The 13,178-nt window shown below is 47.7% G+C and overlaps 1 protein-coding gene and 1 long non-coding RNA gene across 3 annotated transcripts; one reads left to right on the top strand and one right to left on the bottom strand.

Annotated features, from left to right (window-relative positions):
* Positions 1 to 2,407: 2,407 nt before the first annotated feature.
* Positions 2,408 to 12,064, top strand: POU2AF3 (POU class 2 homeobox associating factor 3). Its single transcript, XM_070425950.1, has 5 exons — positions 2,408 to 2,481; positions 4,406 to 4,500; positions 8,472 to 8,526; positions 9,866 to 10,092; positions 11,401 to 12,064. Exons 1-5 carry the CDS (start codon positions 2,475 to 2,477, stop codon positions 11,773 to 11,775), a joined length of 759 nt encoding a protein of 252 aa, XP_070282051.1. The 5' UTR covers positions 2,408 to 2,474; the 3' UTR covers positions 11,776 to 12,064.
* Positions 6,226 to 9,021, bottom strand: LOC139017478 (uncharacterized). 2 transcript variants are annotated; one of them, XR_011472863.1, is made up of 4 exons: positions 8,370 to 9,021; positions 7,335 to 7,698; positions 6,617 to 6,795; positions 6,226 to 6,364 (listed from the first exon to the last, which is right to left on the bottom strand). It is a non-coding gene; the product is annotated as an uncharacterized lncRNA (long non-coding RNA). The 2 variants fall into 2 exon arrangements; XR_011472864.1 differs by lacking the exon at positions 7,335 to 7,698.
* Positions 12,065 to 13,178: the final 1,114 nt, after the last annotated feature.

Genomic DNA, 13,178 nt, shown 5'->3' with positions numbered 1-13,178 from the left:
CCCAGAACGCTGCCATAGCTCAGGCAGCAGCCTCCTGGCAAAAGGACAGAGCTCGTCACTGTCCCTACAGACTCGGTGACTTCCAAGGAGCTCATCTCTCACCAGCGCTGCCTGCCTTCTCCGAAGGGCAACCAAACATGAACATCAACTTCAGTGATGTTGCCAAGGGAACCTGTGGGCTCCTGCCATCCCTGTCCATCTCCACATGGAAGGAAAGGAGGAAGGAGACTGAGCCTATAGAAGTGAGACAGCAGCCCAGGCGGCATGGCTCAGTGGTTGAGCATCGATCTATGAATCAGGAGGTCCCAGGTTCGATTCCTGGACAGGGCACATGCCCGGGTTGTGGGCTCCATCCCCAGTGGGGGGCCTGCAAGGGGAAGGTAATCAATGATTCTCTCTCATCACTGATGTTTCTATCTCTCTCACCTTCTTCCTTCCTCTCTGAAATCAATAAAAATATATTATATATAAACAAACAAACAAAACAAAAAAAGAAGTGAGACAGCACCTCAGTACAGGGGAAAACAGACACACACAGGGAGCCAGGGAGGAAAACAATCAATGCAGGCAAGAAATAGAGGAAAGCAGCCACAGGAAGAAAGACAAAAAGATATTCAGGGGAGAAAGTAAACAAACAGGCCAAACGACAAAGAGGAAGATTTTTAAAAGCAAACCAAAAAATAAGTGTGAAACAAAGAGGTAGATGACAAAAGAAATAATGGAAAAGCTATGAGGATGAAACCGTCCCGAATTCCCAGCTGTTTGCCATTCCTGAAGAAGGAGCAGTGCCTGGCAGGGCAGGGCAGGGCTGGAGATAGGAACTGAGGCTCTCAATTCTTCTCCCCTGCTCCTGGGTCTGGTCTCTAGCCTGACTCCCAGCAGGGAAACTCGGGACACAGCAGGGGCCTGCGGAGAAAGAGGCTGCAGAAGCTGTTACAGATTCCAGCTGTTCTGCCCTCCGGTGCCCAGTGCCACCTCAGGTGCTCCTAGTCCTAATCCCCTCCCCAGAGACAAGGTTTGAGCTGCCAAGCAATGCCTACCCATCACAGACTCCGGTGTCTTGTCACTCAGAGCGCCCTGGTCCCATTGCCTTATGCTCCACCCAGTACAGACACATTTGAGGGCATCCAGACGTTTTTCTCGTGCCCTTTGGGGCCCAATGCCACTTTGGCATTTCAGAGAACTTGGGGGACACAGCCGAGACCCAGGCCCCTCACCTGGCCTGGCCTCACGGGACTCCCACCCTGCTTCTGTCTTCCAGTGCCTCCCCTCCCCTCAGGGGCTAGGAGAGGGCTGGGCCTGGCACTCTCTCCCTCCCTGAACCACAGCTGCCTTCAAGCTTCCCAGTCACACGGAAGAGGCACCGGAAGTGCTTGGAGAAGATGACCCAACACAGTCCCAGGTCATTTGTGAGGGGCTCGGGCCGGGACCACCTCCTTCCCACCTCTCACCCCAAAGTGTGAAGCTTGAGTACATCATGTCCTTTCAGCTAACATGAGCAGGAGCCAAGTGTATTGTCATTCCTAAACACTAGCTCCTGCAGCAAACCAGCAGGGATGCTCCAGAGGGAGGAAAATGGGGAGAAGAGGGGACTTCACCCTGAAGAAACCACCAGCCTCAGAAAATCTCCAGGCTGCCAGGCCATGGGCAGCCCAGCACATTAGGGGAAGCAAAGGGTCTTAACGGGCAGGCATTCTGGGCTGAAACCCCAGTGTTTGGGGCCCAGAAAGAGAGCAGACAAAGGGGCAGGAAAGCCTGCACATGGCCAGGTGGGGTCAAAAGGAGCAGAGCGAAGGCCTCTGCTGGATCTCTGGCCTGCAAGCTGGGCCCAGAGTGACAGCTTGCTATGCCACGCCTACTGGCTGTCATGTCCATTCCCCAAAATGTAAGATTTCCCCCTAAAAATACAGATTTTGGATGTGGGGATCCGTCTGGCCGGCCAGTCTGGCTCAGGTGCACATGAAGGACAGCCTAAGTCACCCAGGGTTCCTGAAGCTGCCTTTGAGGCAGAAATACAGAGCATCTTCGAGCACTTCTGCTCTGTCTGGGAGAAGGTGGGCAAAATGCTCAAAATAGAGTAAAAGCAAGGGTCAGGACCCAAAGGGGTCTCATTCCCTGTTTCTCTGGACTCTCTGCTGGGTGCCTGTGTGCAGGATTTCTGCAGAAGATAGTCCATTTTGCTAAGCCTTTGAATATTCAAATTGAAAGTACCGCGCAATCATTGATTGTCAAATCATGGGTTTCTAGAGGTTTTAAATACTTGGCATGAGGGGGAAAAAACTCAAACCTATACCCGAAGGTATAAAACATTAATTCTGTTTGTTTTCTGCTCCAGGAACCTGGATGCAGCTAGATGCTTTGTGAAACTTTAAAAATGTTGCATCTCTGCTTCTCTCCTTGCACAGGAGTCCTCCTAGGCGCTGAGTCCCTGCAGCTGCTGCATCCAGCCACAGACCCAGCTCCTGCTGACCAGCATGTCGGGTAACTCAGCTGCTTCTCCGGGGTAGGATCTCGCGGGCCAGGGGCATTTTGGTCTGGGTGTATTTCCACCGCTTTTCCTGCACAGAACAGAGAGGCACAAAGTCAGAGCATACAAGGGTGTGCCGGGGATCCGGAGAGGGCACGGGCCACACTGTGGCCGCTCCCACTCGGCGCCTGCTCCCCAGAGCAGAGGCCCAGATGCCCAGTTAGCTGCTGCGGACGTCTGCGTACCCCGATCCCGGCCCCCCACCCGCCCTTCTATTTTGCCACAGTTGTGACCCGGGACTTCGCGGCCCGGATTCTGCGCGCCCAAAAGCGGCGGCGGGGGGAGCTAGAGGCTCACGGTGAGCCCGGGACGCGAGCAGGGGCGTGCGGGGCGCACAGGGCTCAACTGCGGCGGCCGCAGGGCGACCCCGAGCCGCGCCCGCAGCCCGCGGAGCCGCAAACGCGGCGAGGAAATCGCGGGAGAGACCGGACGCAGGGAGGACGCGGCCCCCACGCCCTTCGGGCGGGGCGCGGGATTCCCTGGGTCCGGGCGACAAAGAGCGCACCCTACTTTCCTGGGGAGACCCCTAGCTCCCTGGACCCGCCTGGGGGCTCCCTGTCGACCCGTTGTGGTCTTCGCAACGACCAGGCGAGGCGCTGGCGGCCTGGCACTGTCGCCAGGCGCCCGGGCTGGCCGCGCGGCCGCCGAGAGCGCGGGGCCCGGTCCCTCCCCGGCGACTCCCGGGCGCTCACTCCAAAGTGGAGGTCGGAGTCGGAGTCGCGCCGGGCTCCGGCGGTCACTCCCGACCGGGAACGGTCGCCCAGCCCGGCCTGCCCGGCCCGGCGCGACCTGACAGCCCTGCCCGACCTACTCACTGCGGCTCCGCGGGGCCGGGGCGGCGGCCGCGACTGCCGGTCCCGGCGCGCTGGGCTTCCTCCCGCCGACCCGCCGGCGCGCGCGGCTGGCCCCGCCGCCCGGGGCCCCGCCGCCCGGGGGCTGTCCGCCCGGCCCGCGGCCCCGGGGCGGCCCCTTCCGATCGCGGCCTCCCAGCCGAGTGCGCGATCCCTGGGGTCTCCGCACCGTTTTCCCGGAACTCGCGCTGCGCGGGCTCGGCTCCGAGCCTCCGCGCGCGGCGGAGAAATGCCTACCCCAGAAAGGGAAGGGGTGGGGAGAGCCGGGAGGAAGGGGAGCGCAGGAGCGGGACTTGAGGAGGGAGGAGGAGAAGATGGAGAGCGGGGAAGGCGGAGGAAGGGGGCGAGGGAGGGGAGGTAGAAGAAAATGATCCGTGGAAGGGAGGGACGGAGTTCCCAGCGCCTGAGCCCTTTACTGGGGTCAGACTGGCAGGTCCCTCGCCGGCCCAAGGACAAGGCTCGCCCAACCTCACAGCCGGCCGCTGGCTTCCAGACCAAGGGCACGTAGAGGTCGGAGCCTCCCCAGAAGCCACACCTGGCCTGGTGGAGAAGGAAGGGACTCCGATTGCACACCACTGGGTGCATCCGAGTGGGGTGGGCTAGGTCGGCCGCCACAGGTCACAGAGCGTCCCTGCACCAGCGCCAGGTCCCTTTCTGGTCCATAATTCCCTCTCCCAGGCCAGCGGGCTGGGCCCAGGTATCCCCAATTTAGCCAAGATGGTGAGCTCCCCTGGCCTGGTCTCCACATCCCTGCACAGAAAATCCTGTGTGCTACTTACTGGTCTAGGCATAGGACCCAACCTGAGGTGGGCGGCCGAACGGATTTCCGTATGTTTCTGCCTCTCTTCCTTCACCCCTTCAAGTTTGACAATTAGAGTTGCTTTCCCACTTGTCTTTTAGCATTCTCTATGTGTTCTCCAACCCTAAAAACCTGGCCTCAGATGCCACGGTCTATAAAGAGGACCTCCAGACCCCAGCCTGACACCCAACCCCACACTTAACCACTGACTCAGTTGTCTTTCCCCAGAAAAACCAAAAGTGTATCAAGGTGTCCGTGTGAAGATCACGGTGAAGGAGCTGCTGCAGCAGAGAAGGGCTCACCAGGCAGCCTCGGGGGGAACCGTAAGCATAAACCCTTCACTTACTCCCGACTCTTCTTAGACCTCATTCAACCTGCATCTGGGAAGGTGTAGAGGCCACCCCAGGTCCCAGGCGCCACCCCCAGACCTGCCTTCCTTAGCTGGTCTCATAAATTTGGTGCCTGGCTTCATCCTAGTTCCCCACAGGAAGCCACAAAGAACAGCTGTGGTCTGTAGAGGGGCTCAGGATTTGGGGAGCCCACCCCTCACTGATCCTAATTGAGTAGGAAAGGCTTGCTGATCCTGTGTAGGGAGAGGAGTAGCCAGCAGGTAAGTAGGTTGTTACTCTGGTAGGAAGACCGTGGATGTGCCCTCCCAAATGCAAAGAACATCTCTCCCAGAAGAGTAGGAAGCCCTTCAAGGATAGAATCCCTGTGGAACAGACCCCCTCTTTCCCCATTCTTCTGGAACCCAGCCTCTGAGCTCATTTATCTTTAATCAACAGTCACTAAAAGTTTCCAACAGAAAGGGGGCATGTCTCCTCAGGGGAGACAGCTTGGAATGTAGAACCACCTCATTAAGACATAATTATCCCGAGATGAATCTGGACACTCAAGAGTCCCCTGCCACTTATATACATTCTAAGCAGATAGTCCTGCCAGGAGCTCTCAGGGCAGTGGCAAAACCAAAGAAAGTAGGTCGGGTTATCCCCCAAGAAAGGGAACTTCGTCACTGAGCGCCTTTGATTGTACAATTGCTTGTGGGTTGGATTGCATGTGTGTGTAGGACCTGGCAGCTGGGACCCATGTTGCCAGGATCGGCATTGCTGCTGTCTCCAGCTGATTGGCATCTGCCCCACAACAGGTGTTGTGCCTGGTACTCTCGGTGTGCCACGCACAACTTCATGAAATGGGCCTTTGTGGGAAGAGGCAAATGATGGAGGGGTGGTGAGCACAGATTCTAGAGCCAGTGGACTGGGTTCAGATCTCAGCGCCTCTGTGGTGTGTCTCCCCTGAGCAAGTTATTCCGCCTCTCTTGCCTCGGTTTTCTCATCTTTAAACTGGAGGTACTAAGATTTTGTGAGGTTAAATGGGTTATTGCATATAAAGCACTTAGAGGAGAGCTTTTCATGGAGTAAGTGCTCAGTTAATGTTAGCTCTCATTATTATTTGTGAAAAGCAACTACAGTGAAATTACAACCAAGGCTTGAAAGCCAGCTTTCGAGTAATGTTGATCCGCACCCTTTGCTCAGAGTTTAGAGGTTCAGGTGTGAGCTTGCTGTGATATGGCACGTGGAGCACACATTTTAAATTTGCTGGCGAAGTTAGTACCTACATGCAAAATTTCAGCTAACACAATAAAACCTCCTTCTGCTTGTACAGGGCTTTACAGTGGTTCTTTTAAAGCATTGTTTGCACCCTCATCTCATTTAGTTCTTACAATAACCAGGGGAGGTAAGTAGATCAAGGATTTGTATGCCTCTATTACAGCTGAAGTTCAAAGTCTTGCAGTCACTGATGACAGAGCTAAAAATAGAACCAAGGTCTTCTTATTCTTAAACACACACACACACACACACACACACACACCACTTCTCACCTATTAGTTCCCTAAACTCATCTTTATGCAGATCCAGCTGTGCTGAGCAGGAGTCTGGTAACCTCAACCACCAACCCCTTCAATTCAGAAATAATTATAAAATTAATAAAACTGGGATCAAGGGAGCTGGGAAATGCTTCTGGAGGGAAAAAAATCATCAAGACATTCATAACAAAATGTAATCTTTCATTACAGAGCTTTAGTGCATGGTAGAATTCTGCTTCAGCTACACCTGGAGAAGTCCATGGCGATTTTATTGCTGTTGGCCTCTTGCAGGCTGGTTTGGCCACTGTTCCCCTGTTAGCTAGCTGCAGGAAGGAAAGCAAGGGTTAAGCATTTCACTTGTGTATCTAACCAGGATCTGTTCCCTGGAGATGTTTGACTTATCTAAGTTTTTCTCAATCCCCCTCCCCTCCCCCACCCCCCCCACCCCGATAAATAACAAAGCAGTACTTCCAAACTAGTGCCTTGCAGAGGTTGCTTGCATAGTACATCCGCCCATGCCCTCGTAGGCAGGCGTAGCACCACACAGATGATTTAATTACGAGAGCCAGACGTACAATCCCTCCGTGGGAGCCATCAGAAGGATCTGGGATTCCAGGAAAGCTGTGAAGGTATGCTCAGGAGGCAAGCAGGGCGGATACCAGGGGATAATGAGTGCCTGCTTCTAGGTGTAGACTTCTGGCTTCACAGAGATGATCTCCAAGTTGTTCAGTGGTTAAAGGATAGTTCTAGGGAGCTTTAAGCCAAGGAGATAGTTAATTTTATAAAATATACAAAGCAGGAAGAAATGTATCTTTAATTGTCATAGAATCAGTAGTATCCACAATTTGAAATTTCAAGAAGGCAATTGTGAATGGAAGTTATAGACTGAGATAAATATCAGGGTCTCAAACAGTGCCAGGAGAAATGCGTGCGTGCAGTATTTGTAAATTTGACTTTAAAAAAAACCTATTTCGGCCAGGCCAGATCAATTTGCAAACAGCCCAGGGAGCGTGAGCGCAAGCGCGAACACACACACACACACACACACACACACACTTCTTTTACCTTTAGGATAAAGGGGAACTTGAGCTAGTACTTATCGAAATATATAATTTACCCCTTTTTAACCATTAATTTCTTAACAGCCTTGATGTGTTTTTTAAATTGTAGATTGTGGATTTTTGCGCTGTTTGAAATCTAAGAGAAGGGTGCCTTTCTTTGTACGCTTGGAGCAAAGTAGAAAGTGAACCCATGACTAGAAAGATAATATCAAGTAGGATATTGTAAACATACCTGAGGGAGATAAGGTGGGGAGGCAGACAAACAGACCATGGGGCAAGTGGGGGGGCAGGTATGGGGTTAATGAGAACCCTACAATGAAGCAGTTTTTAAACCCACTCCTTTCAAGTCCTTTAGCTCAAGCTGCAGCCAAATATTTGCATGAAAAGCTGGTGAAGGATTCCAGCTTCCTGGTTCATGACATTACAGCATGGATCGCTTTCAAAATTAACACCACCTCCTGTTTCAGCCGTGGCTGGCGGCGCTCTCCCAGTGGCTCTGTGTGTGGGAGTGAGCACACCCTGGAACCCGAGAGAGAGGTGTGGTGAATTACAGAGCAACGCTGGTCCCTTTAAACGTTAAAGCCAGCACCTGAAACCTAAAGAAATAATAATAACAAATCCTAAATTACTCGGTTGGTAAAATTATCAATTCAACTAGAAGATACAGGCTGCTTTACTTTCAATGATTAAAAGGGACAATCTCATAAACTACAAGTATTTATAATAGTGAAAAAAAGCAACTTTTATAAAAATGAGTAAAAAACATACAGAGTTGAAATATTTCCTGACCATTAACTAGAATATAGATGGAATCCAACTCAATGACTACAGCTTTAAGAAAAAAAAATATTTTTATATAATTTTTAGTATTTCATAGCTGGTAAGATCATGCGAATATTTTGCACTATCCAGGATTAACAAAGTTAGGAGTTGTGTCCTTTGAGGAAATCCCTAAGTAGCCAGATATTATATGAAAGTTTTGAAGGAAATGATTGACTAAATCATAAAAAGTTGGGATTAAATTAATTTCATATTGAATGATTTAATTGAAAGGCTCTTTACTGGGTTTTCTTGAATTGTTACATTTCTTGTATATCAAAATCATATAAATTAAATTTTTATCAAAATGAATAAATAGCCTTTACATTTTAAGTGGGAGAATCTGATATTAGAAAAAATCCCCAAGCAAACCTAAACATGAAAACTAAAAAATGCATATCAGATCGATTGTCTTGTAACTTTTTTTAGAAGAAAGAATCTAGCTTACCTTAGAGCAGAAGGCAGCACAGTTCACATCAAAATGTCTTAGCTTTCCCCGTGTAGAGCTCTCATTTCGCTTTGCTTGATGGTTGTATTCTTGCTTTGGCAGCTGTCCGGAGGGAACAGTGTCCACCTTTCAGATCCAGTCACACCACCTTCTGCAGGTCAGTACAGCAGCATTACAGTTCCCTCCAACACTCTTTCAAAAGTGCATCTCGAAAGTCTTTCAATGCTTGATTCAGGGCTTAAGATAGGCACCACCATTTAATTGCAATCCAACCAATCAGAAGGTGAAAAAGGCACAGTGACTCCAGATGGAAGCCCCGCAAGCAAACAAGTGCAAATGTTTTCTTCTTTCTGAACTGTCTCTTCTTTCCTATCTACTCTGTCCTGAGTCTGTTCTTCTCATTCATTCTAGTTCCCCATCTCCACGTAACTAATCTAGATGAAAAGATCAGAATTGTTTTTAGAAACTTGTCTTTTGTCTCGTGCCGTTAGATGGACTACAGAACACTCTGAGGTCCTAGAATCTAGCCGACAGGGGTTTCCCTCCCCTTCTGTCTTCCCAGAAAGCAGTTCAAACAGCTGAAAGTTTTCTCAGCCCAATACCAATAACTCTACTACATAAACACTCCTACCTACGCCACTCAACAGCTAAGAGTTTAATGAGTTCATAGACAAGGAAACCTGCTTATGGTAGCTCACCACTGAATTTGCCACTTTCACTTAACCTCAAAGGAACCTTAAGACTTCAAAGAGTCCCATTGATGGACACACTCTAAACCTCTTTTCTTTGAGCGTTTTTTAGATTAATAACCACAAATCAGGCCTATTAATCCTAAAATTGAAAAGGAGTCACGGTTTCAGAATTATTCTTGTTTGGTATTTAACAACTTATTTTAATTCCATTATCAGGTTAACACTAAGAAAATATTTTTGCTTTGTGTAACTTAGAGCAAGTAATACTAATTTGTCCTGTATGTTCTGGTTTCTATTTTAAAACTTGCTTGGTATTTACATCACTCCTCGGAATTTAAGTAACTTAGTAAGTGTGAAAAGTGTAGGAATGTATTAACCCTAAATCAAGAGAATTATTTCCCCCAACACCAGCAGTTTTCCTAACAACTCTGGCTGCTTCAGAGATGAGTGCTTGACATGAACTGCAGGTAGGGGCTGAATGTGGATGCTTTCATGGTCCGAGAAAGTGCAGGCATGAGCCATTATTCTCTGAGACAGACCCAGGTTGGATCCCCATCCTTTTATTTTAGTCCTAGCCACATTCACAGCCAGTGTTCATATTATTAACCAGATGCATTCCAATGAAACTTGAATTAGCTAAGGCAACTAAAAAATCCAAATTGCCTGACCTTTTACCTTTCTGGAACTTTATAAGCCCCCTTTCCCCTTAGGCATAGCAGATATTCAGAATGTAGCATAGAACTTCATTCAAATGCGTAACTGCAAATTTTAAACAGAAAAAAATCTTTTTCCTTTCTCTTCTAGTGTATTTTGAACCTGAATCGGTTTCTTCCACACCTAATTACTTTCAACCCCGAGAATTTCCCAGTTGTGTTTCTTGTGAAGAAAACCCAAGCTACCTCGACCAGATCTTGGATTCCTACCTTCAGACAGAGACACACCCGGACCCTTTGCTCGATTCCACGCAAAGTGCTCCACACTACTTCCCGGACAGCTTCCAGGCCGCCCCCTTCTACTCCAACCAGAGCCTGGTAATTAGCGCAGTTCTTAACAAAACCTGTTTATTGCTTATTATATAGGTTATAATGCGTTATGAGAATGTTTGCATTGTCTCCTGAGAAAGCATACAAACACTGTCAACAAGAAATTCATCCAGGAAGCAAGCAAAGAACCATTCACAATTCATTGGGAGTAGAAATAACCACACATTTCCCAAGCTACTGTGGGGCAATATACATGCGATGTTTTTAAACTTTACAATTAAGACATCTCCTAATTGGAAATCATTGATTTAAAAAACGGCCCTTGAATTCAGGGGTTCTTGAAAATAGAATCAAGGCCACATCTATGCAGTACCAAACTGTCATTTTGATAAGTTCGTTTTGTTTTAATTTTGACATTGAATTGACACTATTAACTGGTTCTTTTGGTCTGGTTTAGGCACAAGAGCCATTTGAGTTTGAGATGGTTAGGAAAAATGAAGCTCTAATACTTGAGAAATGTGGATGGTCCATTCCGGATGAACCTCAAACATTTAAAAATAGGTTATTTAAAATGCGTAAAGTTTGCTTTAGTAGGATACCAGTTGTTTTAGAAGTTGTGTAGACACTCAGATTTTTTTTTAAACCGTAAAAGTACATGTTTTGATGGAAATCATTTTTTATTTCAGTTTGTCAAATGTCTGTGTAGGTATCAGACTAAATTTCAAGGGGATGGGAAATGAACTCCACAGAATACGCATACAGGGCCCCCAGTCACCCAGTTCCTGCCCAGCTTCCAAGTTTGGCTTCCTCAGTAACAACTGTAGACCTGCTTAAGAGAAAAGTACCTTGCTCGTCAAGGGACAAAACTTTAGTGAATACAAGAGTAGTTGCACGTCTTGGAGTCTCCCAGACACTGGATCATTGAAGGTCCCAGTTCTACCTGAGTGTGTTCACAGCCAAGGGTGTGGAGAACCGTCCATGGTGCCACCTGCAGCTTACATTGTGCCCAGAGCTTATATTGTGGCCCACAGCAGGGGCTGGTGAGCAGGTGACTTGAAGCACAATGGGATTATGTGGTTTAAGGACAAAGCATCCTCTAAAGTATAGTTACAACAAAGGAAGCCAGTGAAGCAAGGCAATTTATTGTTGGGAAAGAAGTAGGTAAATACAGAATGTGGTGTCATGAAATCACGCAATCAGCAAATAAAATTACTTCTGCAGACTTGGGTTGGGTTGGGTGTTTTTGTTTCTTTACCCCTAATGTTCTTACTCGGAGTTATTAAATCCACTCTTTTCAGTCCTTTTAATCCTGTCTAAGTTCTCAAGCTCTTTGTTCCTTGGTTTTTATTTCCCCAGACCCCAGGGTCACCTTCAGATTCCTCCACTCTCTCTGGCTCCTTAGACTTCAGTTACTCGCCGGCTCATCTACCTTCATATACTCCGGAGAATTACAATCCTGCCCCTTCTCTGGACACCAGTAACTGTGGCTATCCCTCAGAAGACTACTCCTACCCTCACTTGCCCTCCCACGCCCAATACGACTGCTTCTTCCCAGCCCCGACCTCAGGCTGCTACTGTGTGTCCTGCGAGGCAGAACACTTGGCCACCCTCGGAGCATCCGAGTACTTTCCCTGTCCGGGTACGGACTGTGTGAACCTGGATCCCTCAGCAGCAGCAGGCAGTGACTTCTACCTGCCGGAAACAAACTGTGACGTCTGCTACAGCTCATAGAGTTTCATCAGCCTGGAGCATGGCATGCATACGTCTGTCTTTCTGCCGCGCCAAATGAGAACTTGAGATAGGCAACCTGTTCACAAAACATCACAGGTGCAGGTTACAGTTCACCATTTTGCATTTTCTGGCGCTGACTTAGGCATTGAGATGAAGTCCTCAGACCCGCTCATGGCACTACTCCTACTCTGTATGCGCTTCCAGTGAAAAGTTTTGTAGGGAACCTTTAATGGTTTTACTTTTCTGTATAATGAACAAATTCTAATTTTTTTTTTACCAATAAATAATTTTGTATTATTAAATGTTGGCTTATTTTTTAAATATTTGAGTAATAGTTTCCATTGGTTTGAATAATATCATTTACTTCTGGAAATCACTAATTACTCTTCAGTAGTCTAATCTTACTCGTGAATTTAAAATGATTTTAATGTGGTGAGGTGCCTTGGTTTCACCCATGGGGACGAGGAATAGACACAGCTGTGATGGTGGAAAAGTGAAAATCCCCCTCCCCTTTAATTGAGGGCATATGTACATCTTGGAGCAACATCAGAGAAAGACATTTATGAATCATTCGCTTTTTTGTATGTAACATTAGGCAATGAAATATTAATATGACCAAAAAGCACATCTTCCCTACAGCAATGTTAACCTGAAGATAATCCTTTTTATTTCCAAAGTATTGTTTTGTAAACTTTCTGGGCAAATATTTTTTTTTTTAATAGATTATTTTTTTTTAATATATTTTTATTGATTTCAGAGAGGAAGGGAGAGGGAGCGAGAGATGGAAACATCAATGATGAGAGAGAATCATTGATTGGCTGCCTCTTGCACACCCCCTACTGGGGATCGAGTCCTCAACCCTGGCATGTGCCCTTGACCGAATCAAACCCAGGAACCTTTAGTCTGCAGGCTGATGCTCTATCCACTGAGCCAAACCAGCTAGGGCCTGGGCAAATATTTGATCTTCTTTCTCCTGAGGGCTGCCGTGCAGTTGACAATCACAAAGTTTAGAATTCATTGTTCCCTTATACAGTGGGGCCTTGACTTACAAGTTTAATTCGTTCAGAGCTCGTTAAGAAGCTCATTAAGGAGCTCGTTAACTCAAATTACTCTATCAACTCAATGCAAAAAAATCGGTGGAGAGACTGCTGGAATCTCAAAAAACTCGTTAGTCAGGACACTCGTAAGTCAAGGCCCCACTGTATTTCTGAATTTCTGCTTCAGGTCCTTAAATACGTATCACTCATCTTTACAGATTGACTTGTAGGATTGGCCATGTTATTTACAACTGAATTTCAGAATTCACTTCCTCTGAATAATCTATTTGAACAAGCCCAACCGTCTTTCAAGGTGAAGAGAGTTACTTAACCTGCCTATGCTAGACCCCATTGTCAAATCCTGTT

Source organism: Myotis yumanensis, unplaced genomic scaffold, assembly GCF_028538775.1.
Source record: "Myotis yumanensis isolate MYYU_CA2020_CCGP unplaced genomic scaffold, mMyoYum1.0.hap1 SCAF_10, whole genome shotgun sequence".
Classification (NCBI taxonomy): Eukaryota; Metazoa; Chordata; class Mammalia; order Chiroptera; family Vespertilionidae; genus Myotis; species Myotis yumanensis.
Note: the sequence above shows the minus strand (reverse complement) of the source record. Positions and strands in the feature narration are given on the sequence as shown.